Here is a 13,971-nt window from a genome sequence, read left to right as displayed (position 1 = left end):
ATGTGGAAGGACTTCGACACCTAGAATATATGATAGAGAACCAAGATCTTTTAAGGAAAATTTTGTGGCGAGATTGGTGATGAAGTGAGATAAAGAATCTGGAGATGGACCAGTGACGATAATATCGTCAACATATACAAGAACAAGAATAAAAATGGAGGCTGTTTTGAGGATGAAGAGAGATGAGTCAGAGACTGTTGGTTTAAAACCAAGAGAGATTAGGTATGCTTTAAGTTCATCATACCAAGCTCGGGACGCTTGTTTCAGCCCATAGAGAGCTTTATTAAGTTTACAAACGTGATGAGGAAAAGATGGATTAAGAAATCCTGGGGGTTGAGACATGAAGACATCTTCATGGAGGTGACCTTGTAAAAATGCGTTATTTACGTCCAATTGTCTTAATGGCCAGTTTTGAGAGACAGCAAGAGAAAGGATGAGACGAAGGGTGGCCGGTTTAAGTACAGGACTAAAAGTTTCTTTATAATCAATACCAGGCCTTTGGTTGAAACCTTTGGCTACTAGTCGAGCTTTTAAGCGATCAATAGAACCATCGGGCTTATATTTTGTACGATAAACCCATTTACAGCCAACAAGATTGGGAGCTTGAGATGAAGGAACAAGAGACCATGTTTGGTTTCTTTCAAGAGCATCAAACTCTTCTTGCATGGCTTTACGCCATGAAGGATGTTTAAGAGCTTGAGTTATGGAGGAAGGTTCGGATGGATAAGAGGGAGAGGCTGTGTATAATTGAAAGTTGGAGTTGTAATATTTGGTGTTGGGTTTTGGGTTGGTTCGTGTGTTCATTTTGAATGAAGGGGGAGGGGGAGGAGATGGAGATGGAGGGGGAGAATTATTTTGTGGAGTATTATTTGGTGGGGGAGAGGGAGGAGGAGAATGATTTTGTGGCTGTACAGGGGGGTGGGGCTGTGTTGGAGTGAGTGATAGGAATAGTTAAGGGTACCCAATGATTAAGATCGATAAGGGTAGTGGATGTAGGAGATGTAGTAAGTTTATGGAAGGGAAAATCATTTTCTATAAAAACGACATGCCTGGAAGTGTATAATTTTGTTGAGACAGGATCGAGTGCATAATATGCACTTTGTGTTGGGGAGTAACCAACGAAAACACATGGGGTTGAACGAGGATGTAGTTTGTGGGGTGAATATGGTCTGAGCCAAGGGTAACATAAGCAGCCAAAACTACGTAATTTTGAGTAGTTTGGTTCTTTTTGAAATAAGCAGCGGAATGGTGAAAGATTATGAAGGGTTGAAGTAGGCATGCGGTTGATGAGGTATGTAGCAGTGGTGAATGCGAAAGGCCAGTAGGTGACCGAAATATTTGAGTGAGAGAGGAGAGCTAAGCCGGTTTCGACTATGTGTCGGTGCCGACGTTCAGCATACCCATTGTGTTCAACGGTATGCGGAGGAGAAGTTAGGTGAGAAATGCCATGAGAAGCTAGATGATTTGCGAGTTTGATGTATTCTCCGCCATTGTCAGAGAATAATTGCTTGATTTTGGTTTGGAAATAATTTTCAACTAATGATTGGAAGCGTGTGAAGATGAGAAGAGATTCAAATTTCTTTTTCATAGGATAAAGCCATATATATTTTGTGAAGTGATCGACAAATATGATATAGTATTTGTAGTGATCAAATGATTCAATGGGAGAGCACCATACATCTGAAAAAATTAATTCTAGAGGTTTGGTGGAGACAAGAGAGGAAGTATGAAATGGAAAACGATGGCTTTTATTAATACGACATGAGTTACAATTGTCTAATGAATTTGAACTAAAAGAAAGAGAAGTAGACAACTGCTGGAAAACTTTATTCTGTGGATGGCCTAATCGATGATGCCAAATGGAGGAAGATGTTCGATGCATGGTGAAGACAGTGGGCTGCAGGGATGATCTGAGTTCATACATGCCCTTGGTCGCTGTGCCCTTGAACAGTGGGGTTTTGGTTTCCAGGTCCTTTATGACAAAAACAAAAGAATAGAATTCAATGAGAAAGTGATTATCAATGCATAAACGGTAGATAGAGATGATATTTCGAGATAAAGATGGCACATATAAGACGTTTTTAAGAATGAGAGGTGTGTGAGATGTGTGAAGAATTAGAGAGCCAATATGAGAGATTTTTAAACACGGACCATCACCAATGACCAATTCTTCAGTGCCATCGTATGGAGAGTGGATTGAGATGTTGTTCAAATCATTTGTGGCGTGAAAGCTTGCTCCACTATCAAAAATCCAGTTTGCTGTGTTCGGAGCACCTGACGGATTCATAAGATGAGCTTGGGCATTGTTAACCTGCATAAAACGATTAGGAGGAGCAGGTACAGAGGCAGTTGGAAATATCTTCTTGAAGGTGAAGCAATTGCTCAACGAATGTCCTTTTTGATGACACCATTGGCATTTGCCCAAAAAGGGGCGTTGTCCTGTTGCTTGAGATGCTTGTTTGGTGGGAGTTGGAAGTAGCGCTGGGTTGTTGTCTTGGCGAGAAGGCCATTGCTTCTTGGTATTTTGATGATGTGCGTAAAAAACAGATGCAGGTTGGTGGATTATTGTGGTTGAAGTCTGCTGAGCCAAAGTAAGCTCATGATTGATAAGCTTTTCATGAAGCTCATTAAATGAGATTGTGGAATCACGTGCATGAATTGCATCCATGATGGGTTTGTAGGTGGTTTGATCTAAGCCACAGACAACAACATCAATTATGTCTTCCTGATCGAGTTTCTTGCCAAGGATGGCAAGTTCATCAACAACTGTTTTAATTGCCTGCATGTACTCCGTAATAGTTTGATTTGGAGTTTTGGTGATTTGTTTTAGTCGGTATGGAAGTTGTTTGATGTGCCATCTGGAGGGAGAAGCATATGTAGCCGCTAGGGTTTTCCAAGCTTCAAGAGAGGAGGCGGCGTTTGTGATTAAAGGAACGATTTGTGGAGAAAGACTTCTAACTAGGGCACCGAATAAGAGTCGATCTTGTCTGAACCACTTTTGATAGTCGGGGTGAGGAGTGACTGTGCCGTCAGCGGCAGTGGTTGGTTTGGGGGTTGGATGAGTGTCGTCGATGTACCGGAAAAGATCAAGACCATGCAGCAAGGCTTCGATTTGCGTTTTCCACCCAAGATAATTAGTGGATGTCAATTTTAGGGTTGCTGGAAAATTGACAATCGTGATGTCTTTGAGAATGGTGTTGACGTTAAGAGATGTGTTTCCGTCTCCCATCTCTGAAGTTCGTTTGGGTGAGGGTGGAGGTGAAGAATGAGGAGAATTGATGGGTGTGTTTTCTTGAGAGCCGAGCTCTGATACCATATGAGAAAGCCAGAGAAGAGAAGAATCGATATAATGGAATTGATTGATTTATTGATGAAGCCATATGGCTGTATAAATAGTTCAGAGGAGACTAACTAATATGAGATATACATGGTAGAAATATAAGGAGATTTACAACAATATTGACATGGTAAATATTGACAAAGTAAATACAGGTGTGGTTTATATCTTAATATTGAAAGCATTTGAAAAAATTTCGGAGAGTGAAGAAGAAGAGAAACAGTTGAGAGCAATTTGCAACCTTTCACGTGAAGAAAGGAATCTATTCATTGGTCGGGACGCAAGCCGATGCGGTGACTATGGACGTGATTGATTGGTGGGCAACATATGGAGTGGAGACTCCGGATTTGACGGACGTGGCAAAACGAGTCCTCTCGCAGCCGATTAGTAGCTCTTCGGCGGAGAGGAATTGGAGTACATACTCTCTCATATACATAGCATCAAAAGGAATTGTTTAAATGGCCCAAGAGCGGATAAACTTGTGTATATTCACTCTAATATTAGACTTTTGTCCCAGTTTTCAGAATCTTACAAAGCCGGACCCAACAAAAAATAGGACATCAATTCAGAAAGTGATCACATTGAATGTTCAAGTGCTCGTCTAGAGGAAATGGTGTGGGAGAACCTTAATGATGAAGGCGTGGAGAATGAAAGAGGAAAAAGGCAGCGGATAAACTAGTTTATGGTATTTTAATATTTTTGTTATTAAGTATTATGATGAAGTAATTGTGGTATTTCTTTTGTTCCTGTTTTGATAATTGGTACTTTTGTTATTAAGTATTTCATGTTTGAACTTTGAAGTGTTAAATTGTTAAGTAGTAGTATACATATATTTTATGAAATGTCTTAGAACTAGGAACACTGTACCGGACTATACAATACAATGTACCTGTTCGTACCGAAATGAGCCTACCCCCCCCCCTCCCCCCCGGGTACCCGATACACTATATGTCGCGAACCCCGTACTGTACCGTACCCCGTTCCCCGTACCGTACCGCGTTTCTGGTAACTATGTTTTTTTTCCCAATAACTGTGTCAAAAAAGGGCCAGGAATGACAATGCACTTTAAGATATGATCGATCCTCATTATGCAAGATCTGGAGTCATGTCACAATGACATTAATTGTTATGTTAGACATTTCAGGAAATGGGCTATCAAATCATTACAACATAATACAACTATAAGTCTACAATTAACAAATTTCAAATTTTCAAAAATCATGATGTCATAACTAATTGTCGCTTCCATGTCATTCCATTCTTGAAAACCACCCACGTGTTAGAGTTCAAACCTAAGAATAATTGGTTGTGGATTTCTCTTTTTATATGGATTTCTCCTGCATTCGTTTGAAAACATCTAACACCAAGAAAATGTCGTGTTAGTGCCTGCATTTTTCAATGATTTTGATGGTGACTTGACCTTTTTTTTTTTTTTTTTTTTAAATTATAGACTTCAAGTTGTGATACATATACTTCTCAGCATTCATTTGAACCAAGCTGGCAAAAGGAAGATAATATAGTTTAAGGAAGATTTGGTCAGAAAATAATGAAATGTAATACATTTTGTTTGCAACACCCACTTGTGTATAGTTGGTCCCGTCAAGCTCTTGAACCATGAAGTTGTAAATTTTGGTATGCTTGTGTCCTATTCCTATCTACGGTATATGATGTGGGTATCGGTATCACTGAAAAACAAACAACTATCATAACTAAAACTCCAAATAAAAAACCTTCTGGCATTAAAAAGATCCTTGAGTTCATGATGAAATATTTTAAACTGCTTAACAAATGCTTCATTGCAGCAGTAACTGATATTTCTACCTAAATTAATGCCTCTAATATTCCATAAAAGAATGAAGCAAACCTGGTGGATAATATTGCTCATTAATCTTGCAGCATGTATGAGTAAAATTAGAGCTTATTTGTCCTCCTCAGTGAATCCTGTCAACAGTGGACAAAGAAGAAAGATTTATATTAAAAAATAATTTATACTGTAGTGAAAATGAAGGTAAAGTAAGAATACGACCTATGCAGTAAGTCAGATATGAGCATGAGCATAACAATTGAGCTTTTTTTTAAGACCCAAACTCCGTGCTTCCACACCTTTTTATAAGTACGTCAAAAAGTTAACCATATTTCCCCTCTAAACTGTATGAAACATACTTAGGATCTTCTTTAGCAAGTACCTACTTATACTCCTCAATGGAGATATACTTAACAATAGAAACTTCAGATTCCTGAAAAAAAAAATGACCACATGCTTAGATTTTAATAACAACTTTATAAAGTTTTGGTTCCCAAATTAGAAAAAATGATCGAGTTATCCATCACCTTAAGAGTAAAATGCTCCAAGGGATTTGGGGATACTGATGTTATAAGGTAAACATCGTCAAATTCATTATTAATGTAACTTGTTTATTTCTTACAAATCAAAGGAAGTCATCAAAGACACTACCTGTACAAGTTTGATGCACAAGAGAAGGTGCCAAGTTCTGATCAAATAAGTTGATGCCCATGTCATCATCACTCTATTCCTTTCATTCTTCTTGCGTTAATATCATTTACCAAAAATCCAAGTCAACATAAAAACATATATTCATATACTTGACATCCTACAACTAATATATATTCATATAATGATCAATTAAGAAGTTTGCAATGAATGATTTGGTTTATATGCCATCTATATGTATGATAAAAAAAAAAGGTTAAATTCAAAAATTAGCAACATAGTTTCAATTATTAGTAAATTACAACATCTTACTTTCAATCACTCGTTTGGATAAATGTGAGGAAATATCATAAAATGGTTTCTTTAACCTAGTAAATATGTGACTGGCATTAACTAAATTCATCTTACTATAAACTTAAATATTGTCAGGAAAATATATTTAAAAAATCTGAATAAGTAGTTTTTTTAACAAAATGAATATATTGTCATGAGTGTCCCCCAAGCTAAATGTTGTCTCTAATTGCACCCACAAAGTCTAGTAGACTAATTAGATTGCAAAGGTTGTCTAGGAGAGAGAGATCCACATCTCATATTGTTTGTGCATGCTCTGTCATATAGTCCCCCAGCTTGTGACAACAAAAAACTAAAAGCAAATTACATATAGTCATAACTCAATCTTTTTGAATTTATAGATCGATAATGAGATTTATTCTATTTGCTTTCATTTAAGGTTATTAGTAATGATTATATATGTGATGATTCCATAAATCAAAACTTCAATTTACAATGGATATAGAAGACGTTCAGGTTTGATCAAATCTATAAACAATTAACAAAAACGAAATTGCAACGGGAAACATTATTTTAAAATTTGCACACCCAAAAATGGATCAAATTAGACAATTAAACACAACCATAGTGTGTTTTTATATTATACCTTTGAAGTGTACAAACATTTGGTGTAGGAGATGACAATCACAACTGATTACCACTATGTGTATCCACATGACTATATTCAAACAGCTGCTTCATAGTCAACTTGATCAAAGCTGCTCGACCTTCTTTTCTTTCTTCCTTGTGCTGAAGTCTTCAACTTGGTGGGAGGGAAGGATTAGGTTTTTAACTTTTTATGATTATGTTGTTTATTTCATACTAGTCGTAATCCTCCCTTTATATATATAATTATTAATGGGTAAGGCTTTCCAAAACCTATTCGGGTCCAACTAATAAGGTAAACCCACCCCATGAATTATTTTGTTTAATCATTTGGCTTATTTAAATAAAACTATTTGTATCTGATTCAACAACAGATTGAGTCTCAGATGCAGTTTCAGAAAGCGATCCCCTCATCCACCTCTTTAACATGCTTAAAGCTGCCTTTGGTTGATCCATTGGAACCATATGCCCCGCATCATAAATCTGTTTCCATTAACCAGCATCAATCATGAATATTATGTCAAAAAAAAATATTAAAAGAAAATAATTGGCAAAGGGTACCTAACCTTGAGGAAAGTGAGTGGTTCGTGGGTCTTAAATAAACCAACTTCAAACCCATCAACTTCAAAAGGAAGTTCAGGAGATGCTCCAAACTCTTTCTTACCACTCCATTCCATTGCATGAACCCATCTTGAGTTACCTATTTATTTTATACACAAATTAAATCAATAAAAGATGTGAGATTTGAAGTTGATAGGACTCAATAACTAACCGAGCCAATTGCAGATGAGGTCATATTCTCCAGCATATACCAACAATCTAATCCCATCTGCAAGGAGAAGAGGGATACCAGGTTCAAGATTCCTCATCCAGTCAACAATCAGGGCCTGGTTTACAACAGGACTGCAAGCAACAAAATCAAGATCTCCAACTCCAAGAGCCTCCCTCACACATTTCTCATCAAGAAAATTCTTCAACACCGAAAAGTCATAGCATAAACTCCCCACACACTCCTTTCTTATGTCATAATGCTGCACAACATATCACACCAGAGTCAAACATATTCAAATAGTGAAACTAAAATGAAATCAAAAATCTTTACATTGATATTTCCAGCAATGGATTTGATTGAAGTAAAAATGGCGTCGCATGCCTCGCATGCAGCCATGCAAGCCTCTGTTCCATCAGTACCTAAGAAATAAACAGAAAATAATTTAAGAAGTAAAAGATTCATATAAAATGAATGATGCAGACAAGACAAGACAAGACATTACCACAAAGTTCAATTGCTGTTTCGCAAGATGGAAGATGTTTGTTGATGTCTTTGTACTCAGACTCCTTAATTAATCCCATTTCCAGTGCATAATCAGTGTATGCCGGGTACTGAACTAGTGGATCAGTGAGTCCATTTCCAATGGCAAATCCCTGCATAACAAAAATAAATAAAATCAAACCCATTTTTGTGTTAAGAAAAAAGAGATACATATATACCTTTAAGTTTATATGGATTCCTTCTTTAGCTTTGTTTCCTTTGACGACTCGAGCAGCAAAAGCAGGAATGTAATGACCAGCAAACGATTCTCCAGTTATAAAGAAGTCGTTCTTTGCAAGTTCAGGATGCTCTTTAAAGAAGGCCTGAATCATGCCAAAAAATTAACAAAATAATTTGTTGCATAATCTCATAGAATTAAGAGCAAGAAAGTGAATGAACCTGTAAAAAGTCGTATAGGTCATCACTCACACCCTGTTCATTGTGTCGAATGTCTCGTTCATCAGTGCTGTAACTAAAGCCGGTTCCAGTAGGTTGGTCAACATATAATAGGTTGGATACCTGAATGTCAACAAATACTTATCATTGATTGATAAGTCATAATAAAGAACAATACAAATAAACAAATCCAAAATTGGTAGCATTGTCACCTGATCCCATCCATACTCATTCCACACCAGAGAAGAATCATTTTGGATCTTGAAAGGACCATTTTCATAGAAAAGTGCAAGCTCACCACTACATCCTGGCCCTCCAGTCAGCCAGATAACAACAGGGTCTGTTTTTTTACCACGCGATTCGAAGAAAAAGTAAAACATCCTACAAAACATAATTATGATCTTAGATGCCAAAAAGAACAGGGCTAGCTCTTTTCCATCATTCTTGAAAGTAGAAACAGATGAAAGAAAAACTTATGCATGTATGAGAAAGAAAAGACAAATATAATAGCAACAGATTTAGCTAAACAATAACAAGCAATTTGCCATCACGTCTTGCAGTTAAAAGGCCAATTCAAAAGCCTTACCAGTGTTAGGAGCACCCCTTCTGTCTTCTTTGGCATACAGAAGGCTTCTCTTTCCCCAAATAACTTTAATTGATATTGACAAAAATATTTAAGCAAAATGCCTCTTTGTATTCTATGTTTGGCAACGTTCTTTAAGAAATTTATTAACAATCACATAAACATACTATAGCAAAACTCTGGGGGACAAGGCTAAACGAAGCAAATAGGATTTTTTCCATGGGAAATGCAAACTATAAGCCCCATACGAAGTTTGGGGATAAGTAATTGCCTAATAAGAGAAGACTATATACCAAGACTTTGATTCCCAACTCAAAGCCTTGGTGTGCGTGGGATACCCCTATTCATGTATAGCCCTAACCCCCCAACAGATCTCGATAACATACCGCGCAGCATGGGAGTGTTTAATCTGGTAGTAACCAGCATGATGACCTAAATCAGCGACAGAGGCGCCATTTGGATCGGTAAACTTTGGAAATTTAAATCGTTTCTCGACTATCGAATTCTGCTGGACACTCGACAATCGTAAACCACCATCATCCTCAACAATGTTGATCTCGCGTTCTGGGGATAAATTAAAGTCCCTGATCATCTTCTTCGCTTGAGTTGATGGGAAACTAGGGTTGTCTGAAGTAAGAGTCGTCGTCGAAGCAAGCGATGCAAGAAGAAGAATAAGCGGGAGAAGGATCATCAAATTCTCCATTGTTGATAGAAAGCTTCGAGATTTGAAGATTTTGGGAGAGCGAACGAGGATTGATGTCGGAACGAGAACGAAACGGTAATGTATGCGTTTCTTCACAAGGAACCGCTTTTACATAAATAGGCGGGAACGCATTGCTTGGGGTGTGCCTCCACTTTGTCACCCATCATACTTCTCTTATTTTCAAAAAAAAAAAATAATAAATAAAAATAAAAAATAAAAAAGTCTTATACTATTATTAAGTGATATTGCCATAAAATCTTTTAAATTTCTCATAAATTAATGGCTTTACTTTAAAATGAATTATATGTCCATTAATATTTAACATTTGAGTAGGTTTTGTCATTTAAAACTTTTATAAGATTTTATCGTACAAATCGGTCACCATTGAAATATATGTTGTCTATGTGAAGACATTTAGCTGAATGTCAAGTAAATACACCCCGAATGTGTTTTATAAACCATCTTCATTACTTGCCCTAGAAACAGCTCACATGTTCTTTTCTACAATAGAATGACAACATCCTCAACAAAATCAAGTTTCAATAGAGTAAAAAAATCATAATTAGATGGGGATGTAGTGATGTTTTGTCACATTTTTCGTCTATAATAACATTTATTATGTAATTCTTGTTTCAAATGAAAGTGTTTGGTGTTTTAAAGCTGACTTTAGGAATGTTGGCTTTGGAATTTGTGTATTTCCGTTATCCAAGACTCTTTAAGAGTCTAGTTTTAGGAGTACTCACTAAACTTTTCAAGTCTAACATTATATTTGATATGTATTCAGTTTGAGAAGACTTAGTGAAGACCAAATGCATTGTTATAATTTGTAAATTAAGATGTAAGTAATGTTTACTTTAAAGTTTTGTCTTTTGATTACTTTGAACACTCTCGTGCCCTTGACACCTTACACGTTTTAAAAATATGATCACGTGATTATTTGGGACCAATATCCACAAAAATATTTCAAAAAGACTATTATTTTTTCCAAAATACTTGAAAAATATAAAATTTTATGATCATTTCAAATACCTATATTACAAATGTTTATATGATCCTTTAAAGTTAGATATCTATAAGTTCCTTTTATCTTTGTATGTACTCATTAAGGACCACGTTAAGTCCCTTGATATGTTCCACAAACACATTTTATTTGGGATTAAAAGATGGACAAAACTGTAAAAATGGTCAATGTGGTTAGCTGAAAATTGTCACTTTGGTCTAAAAAAGTTTTGATTAGCACTAAAGGTCGACACTTTTCATTTTATTGTGAGTTTAGTCCAACTTGTTTTGATTTTTTATAAAGATGATTTTGCCCCTGATGTTTTATTTTATTTTTTTTCATTTTTTAAATTATTTTAATGTTTTTCTGATTCAAATAAAAATATAAAAATAAAATTCAACCCTCAACCCACCTCCTACTAACCCATCCAACCCACCCTCTCACTTTTAACATATTAGCTCTCTCTCTCTCTCTCTCTCTATATATATATATATATATATATATATCTTCATTGGCAGCCAGAGCACCACCATTTTCGTTGGAGTATTGTCGTCCGACCACCAAAACCACACCCAACACCAGAGCATCGTGTTGGTGTCACCCATTTAGCCGTCACCCTTCGTCTTATTCATTTTCTCCATATATGTCCATCTGACCAAGCATCAACAACGAGAGAGAGAGAGAGAGAGTGAGAGAGAGAGAGAAAGAGTGTGTGTGTGTGTCCATCTGACCAAGCATCAATCAACAACGAAAGAGGGAGAGAAAGAGAGAAAGAGAGAGAGAGAGAGAGAGAGAGAGAGAGTGTGTGTGTGTGTGAGAGAGAGTGTGAGAGAGATAATGGAGGTTGGGGAAGGAGTGAGAAATCCTTGTCGGATCCCCACTGTGTGCAAACCCTTGCTCCAGATATGTAAATACCACCACCGACTGATTAGGATTTTTTTACGGCGACGGGTGGCGACATATATGTTCGTCACCGACGATAAGGATTTTGTTGCAAACCCTAGCAACTCGAAACCATCGTTGCTCTGATCCGAAACTCGGAGAAGGGATGTTCCGATGCCATCTTCCTCAGAAAACCCTATCTCGTTGCCACCTTTGTTTCTATACTTCTCTAACGTCATCTTCCTCAGCAAACCCTACCTTCCCGCCGACATTGTCGTCTTTGTCTTAATCGGGGGAGGTCTGACGACGTTGTTCCCTGTATCATCTTAATTTCCCAAAATAAAAAAAGTTTGTATATTTCAAATCGCTACTCTTATCTGATCTGGTTCTTCAATTTCGTATGAAAAAACAATAGATAGTTGAACACCCACTTCAAAAGTGACCTCCAATCGCATAATGAACTAGGGTTTTAGCATTTGACTGAAGCTAAAATGTTTGATTCTTTAGAGATATAGAGGAAACATAGTTGTAATATTGTTTAATTTGGGCGAAGGGAAAAGGGTTTTCGGTCCCATATCTTGAGAAACTAAAACCGAAAAGGAGAGGAAGTAGGAACTGCAAAATGATTTATGTTTGGTGCTTCAAGTGTTATGTATGATGATTTGGAGATGGACGTATGGTTTCAGAAATTGTTTATATATTTTCTTTTGTTTTTTATTTATTTTAATCAAAAAGATAATTAAAAAAAAACTCATAAAGAAAAAAATAAGGGCAAAATCGTCATTATAAAAAAGTTCAAAACAAGTTAAACCAAACTCGCAACATAATGAAAAGCTAGTCAAAACCTTTTTGGACCAAAGTGATAATTTTCAGCTAAGCACAATGACCATTTTTGTAGTTTTGTCATAAAAGAAGTCCTTGATTACGCCTAATTTTAGAAAGATCGGTTAACTACTTACAACTTGCACGCAAAAAAGATTTTTTGTACAATCATAGATATTATGCACCTCCAGTAGCTCAACAATCATTTTAATGAAGTACATACTATATTATTTTGTTTTATATGGTTCATTGGTTCTTTGTGTCAAAGTATGACTTTTCAAGCATTCGAAATGGATAAACTATTTAAAATCGCTAGATTTTATCTTAACGTGTTATGAGAACATGACCTTAGAGCATTTAGAGTAGATCTCAACATTTTATTATGGGTGTATGCGGAGATAAAATGTTTAATAACGAAGAGAATTGGTAACTTGACAAATGTTATGCTTGAAACATACAATCATACAACATATCAAATGGTATATGTTATACTAAAGTTAGCATTGATTATTGCAACATCTGCTATGGAGCGTGTAGTTTTAATAGTAAAATCGATAAAGAATTGTGAAATAAGATGAATAATCAATTTATACATTGAAAATATATGTGTTGTAGATACTTGGATAGTAATAACAACGATACATTATAAATTGTTTTCAAACTATGAAAACCCATCGTTAGCAATTATAGGATATTGATTGTTATTTTTTAAAGTTATGTTTGATCTTTGGTATTATAAGTATATTTGCATGAGATGATATTATGAATACCCAAGCCGATAATGAAACCTTTTTGGCCGGTTTATTCTGTCAGTTATATTTACTGCATTGAATTTTCTTTTTGGGTATCTCAATTGTTATGAGTAAGAGCTATTCAATATTGATTTAAACATATATACAAAGAAAGATTTAATATAGGATGTTGAAAATTATCATACAATCGTAACCAGTTATATTTAGGTTCATGGGATGGGAGTTCGTGTGTGAAAAATTAAATAAAAATAGATGAGTAAGAGGATAATGTTACCAAAAAGAAGAGGTGAAGTGTAGAAAAAATAAAAATATATAATGAAAGTGGAAGAATTATAGAACGTGGATGACAATAGAGGGTATTTGTGTCGAATGTTTTTGTTTCTATCCTTTTAGATATGACTAAAATATTGACAGTTAGTCACATTTAATTATTAGAAGATATGCTCCAGCTATTTTAGGATAAATATTATTTTCCCTTTTGGCTGTTATCTTTTCCTTGTTTAGAGGATAGGAATTATTATTTATTTGTTCCGTTTGTTTGACTTGCTCGACAATTCATTCAATAATGAAATCCTTTATGGTATCAGAGCCAAAGAACATCCCATTTTTTTCTAACCACCTCTGTAACCATACTATCTATCTCCTCCGATTCACGGCGGCACCATGGTGGAAACACCATATAAATCTTCCTCTTCCAACACCAATACTGAAAAATCAACCCTTCATCCAGCATTCACAGCGACAAATGTGCACCTAAAGATCCGTACGCTCGACGGGAAGAAAACACCCTACTCAA

At 36.0% G+C, this 13,971-nt stretch overlaps 1 protein-coding gene across 1 annotated transcript; it reads right to left on the bottom strand.

The window, feature by feature from the left end:
• Positions 1-6,702: 6,702 nt before the first annotated feature.
• On the bottom strand, positions 6,703-9,876 carry LOC145157007 (serine carboxypeptidase-like). Its single transcript, XM_079076183.1, has 9 exons — positions 9,403-9,876; positions 8,646-8,814; positions 8,437-8,556; positions 8,217-8,360; positions 8,000-8,150; positions 7,828-7,916; positions 7,498-7,756; positions 7,292-7,425; positions 6,703-7,208 (listed from the first exon to the last, which is right to left on the bottom strand). The coding sequence occupies exons 1-9, from the start codon at positions 9,717-9,719 to the stop codon at positions 7,065-7,067; spliced, it is 1,527 nt and encodes a 508-aa protein (XP_078932309.1). The 5' UTR covers positions 9,720-9,876; the 3' UTR covers positions 6,703-7,064.
• Positions 9,877-13,971: the final 4,095 nt, after the last annotated feature.

Source organism: Lactuca virosa, chromosome 2, assembly GCF_052849685.1.
Source record: "Lactuca virosa cultivar CGN04683 chromosome 2, Lactuca_virosa_CGN04683_v6, whole genome shotgun sequence".
In the NCBI taxonomy this organism is placed as follows: domain Eukaryota; kingdom Viridiplantae; phylum Streptophyta; class Magnoliopsida; order Asterales; family Asteraceae; genus Lactuca; species Lactuca virosa.
Note: the sequence above shows the minus strand (reverse complement) of the source record. Positions and strands in the feature narration are given on the sequence as shown.

Coding starts and splice junctions, on each gene's coding strand:
- LOC145157007 (XM_079076183.1), bottom strand. CDS start 9,719: ATGGAGAATTTGATGATCCTTCTCCCGCTTATTCTTCTTCTTGCATCG. Junction 8,815..9,402: donor AAACACTCCCATGCTGCGCG/GTATGTTATCGA, acceptor TATGTTTTGTAG/GATGTTTTACTTTTTCTTCG. Junction 7,209..7,291: donor AACCACTCACTTTCCTCAAG/GTTAGGTACCCT, acceptor TAATGGAAACAG/ATTTATGATGCGGGGCATAT.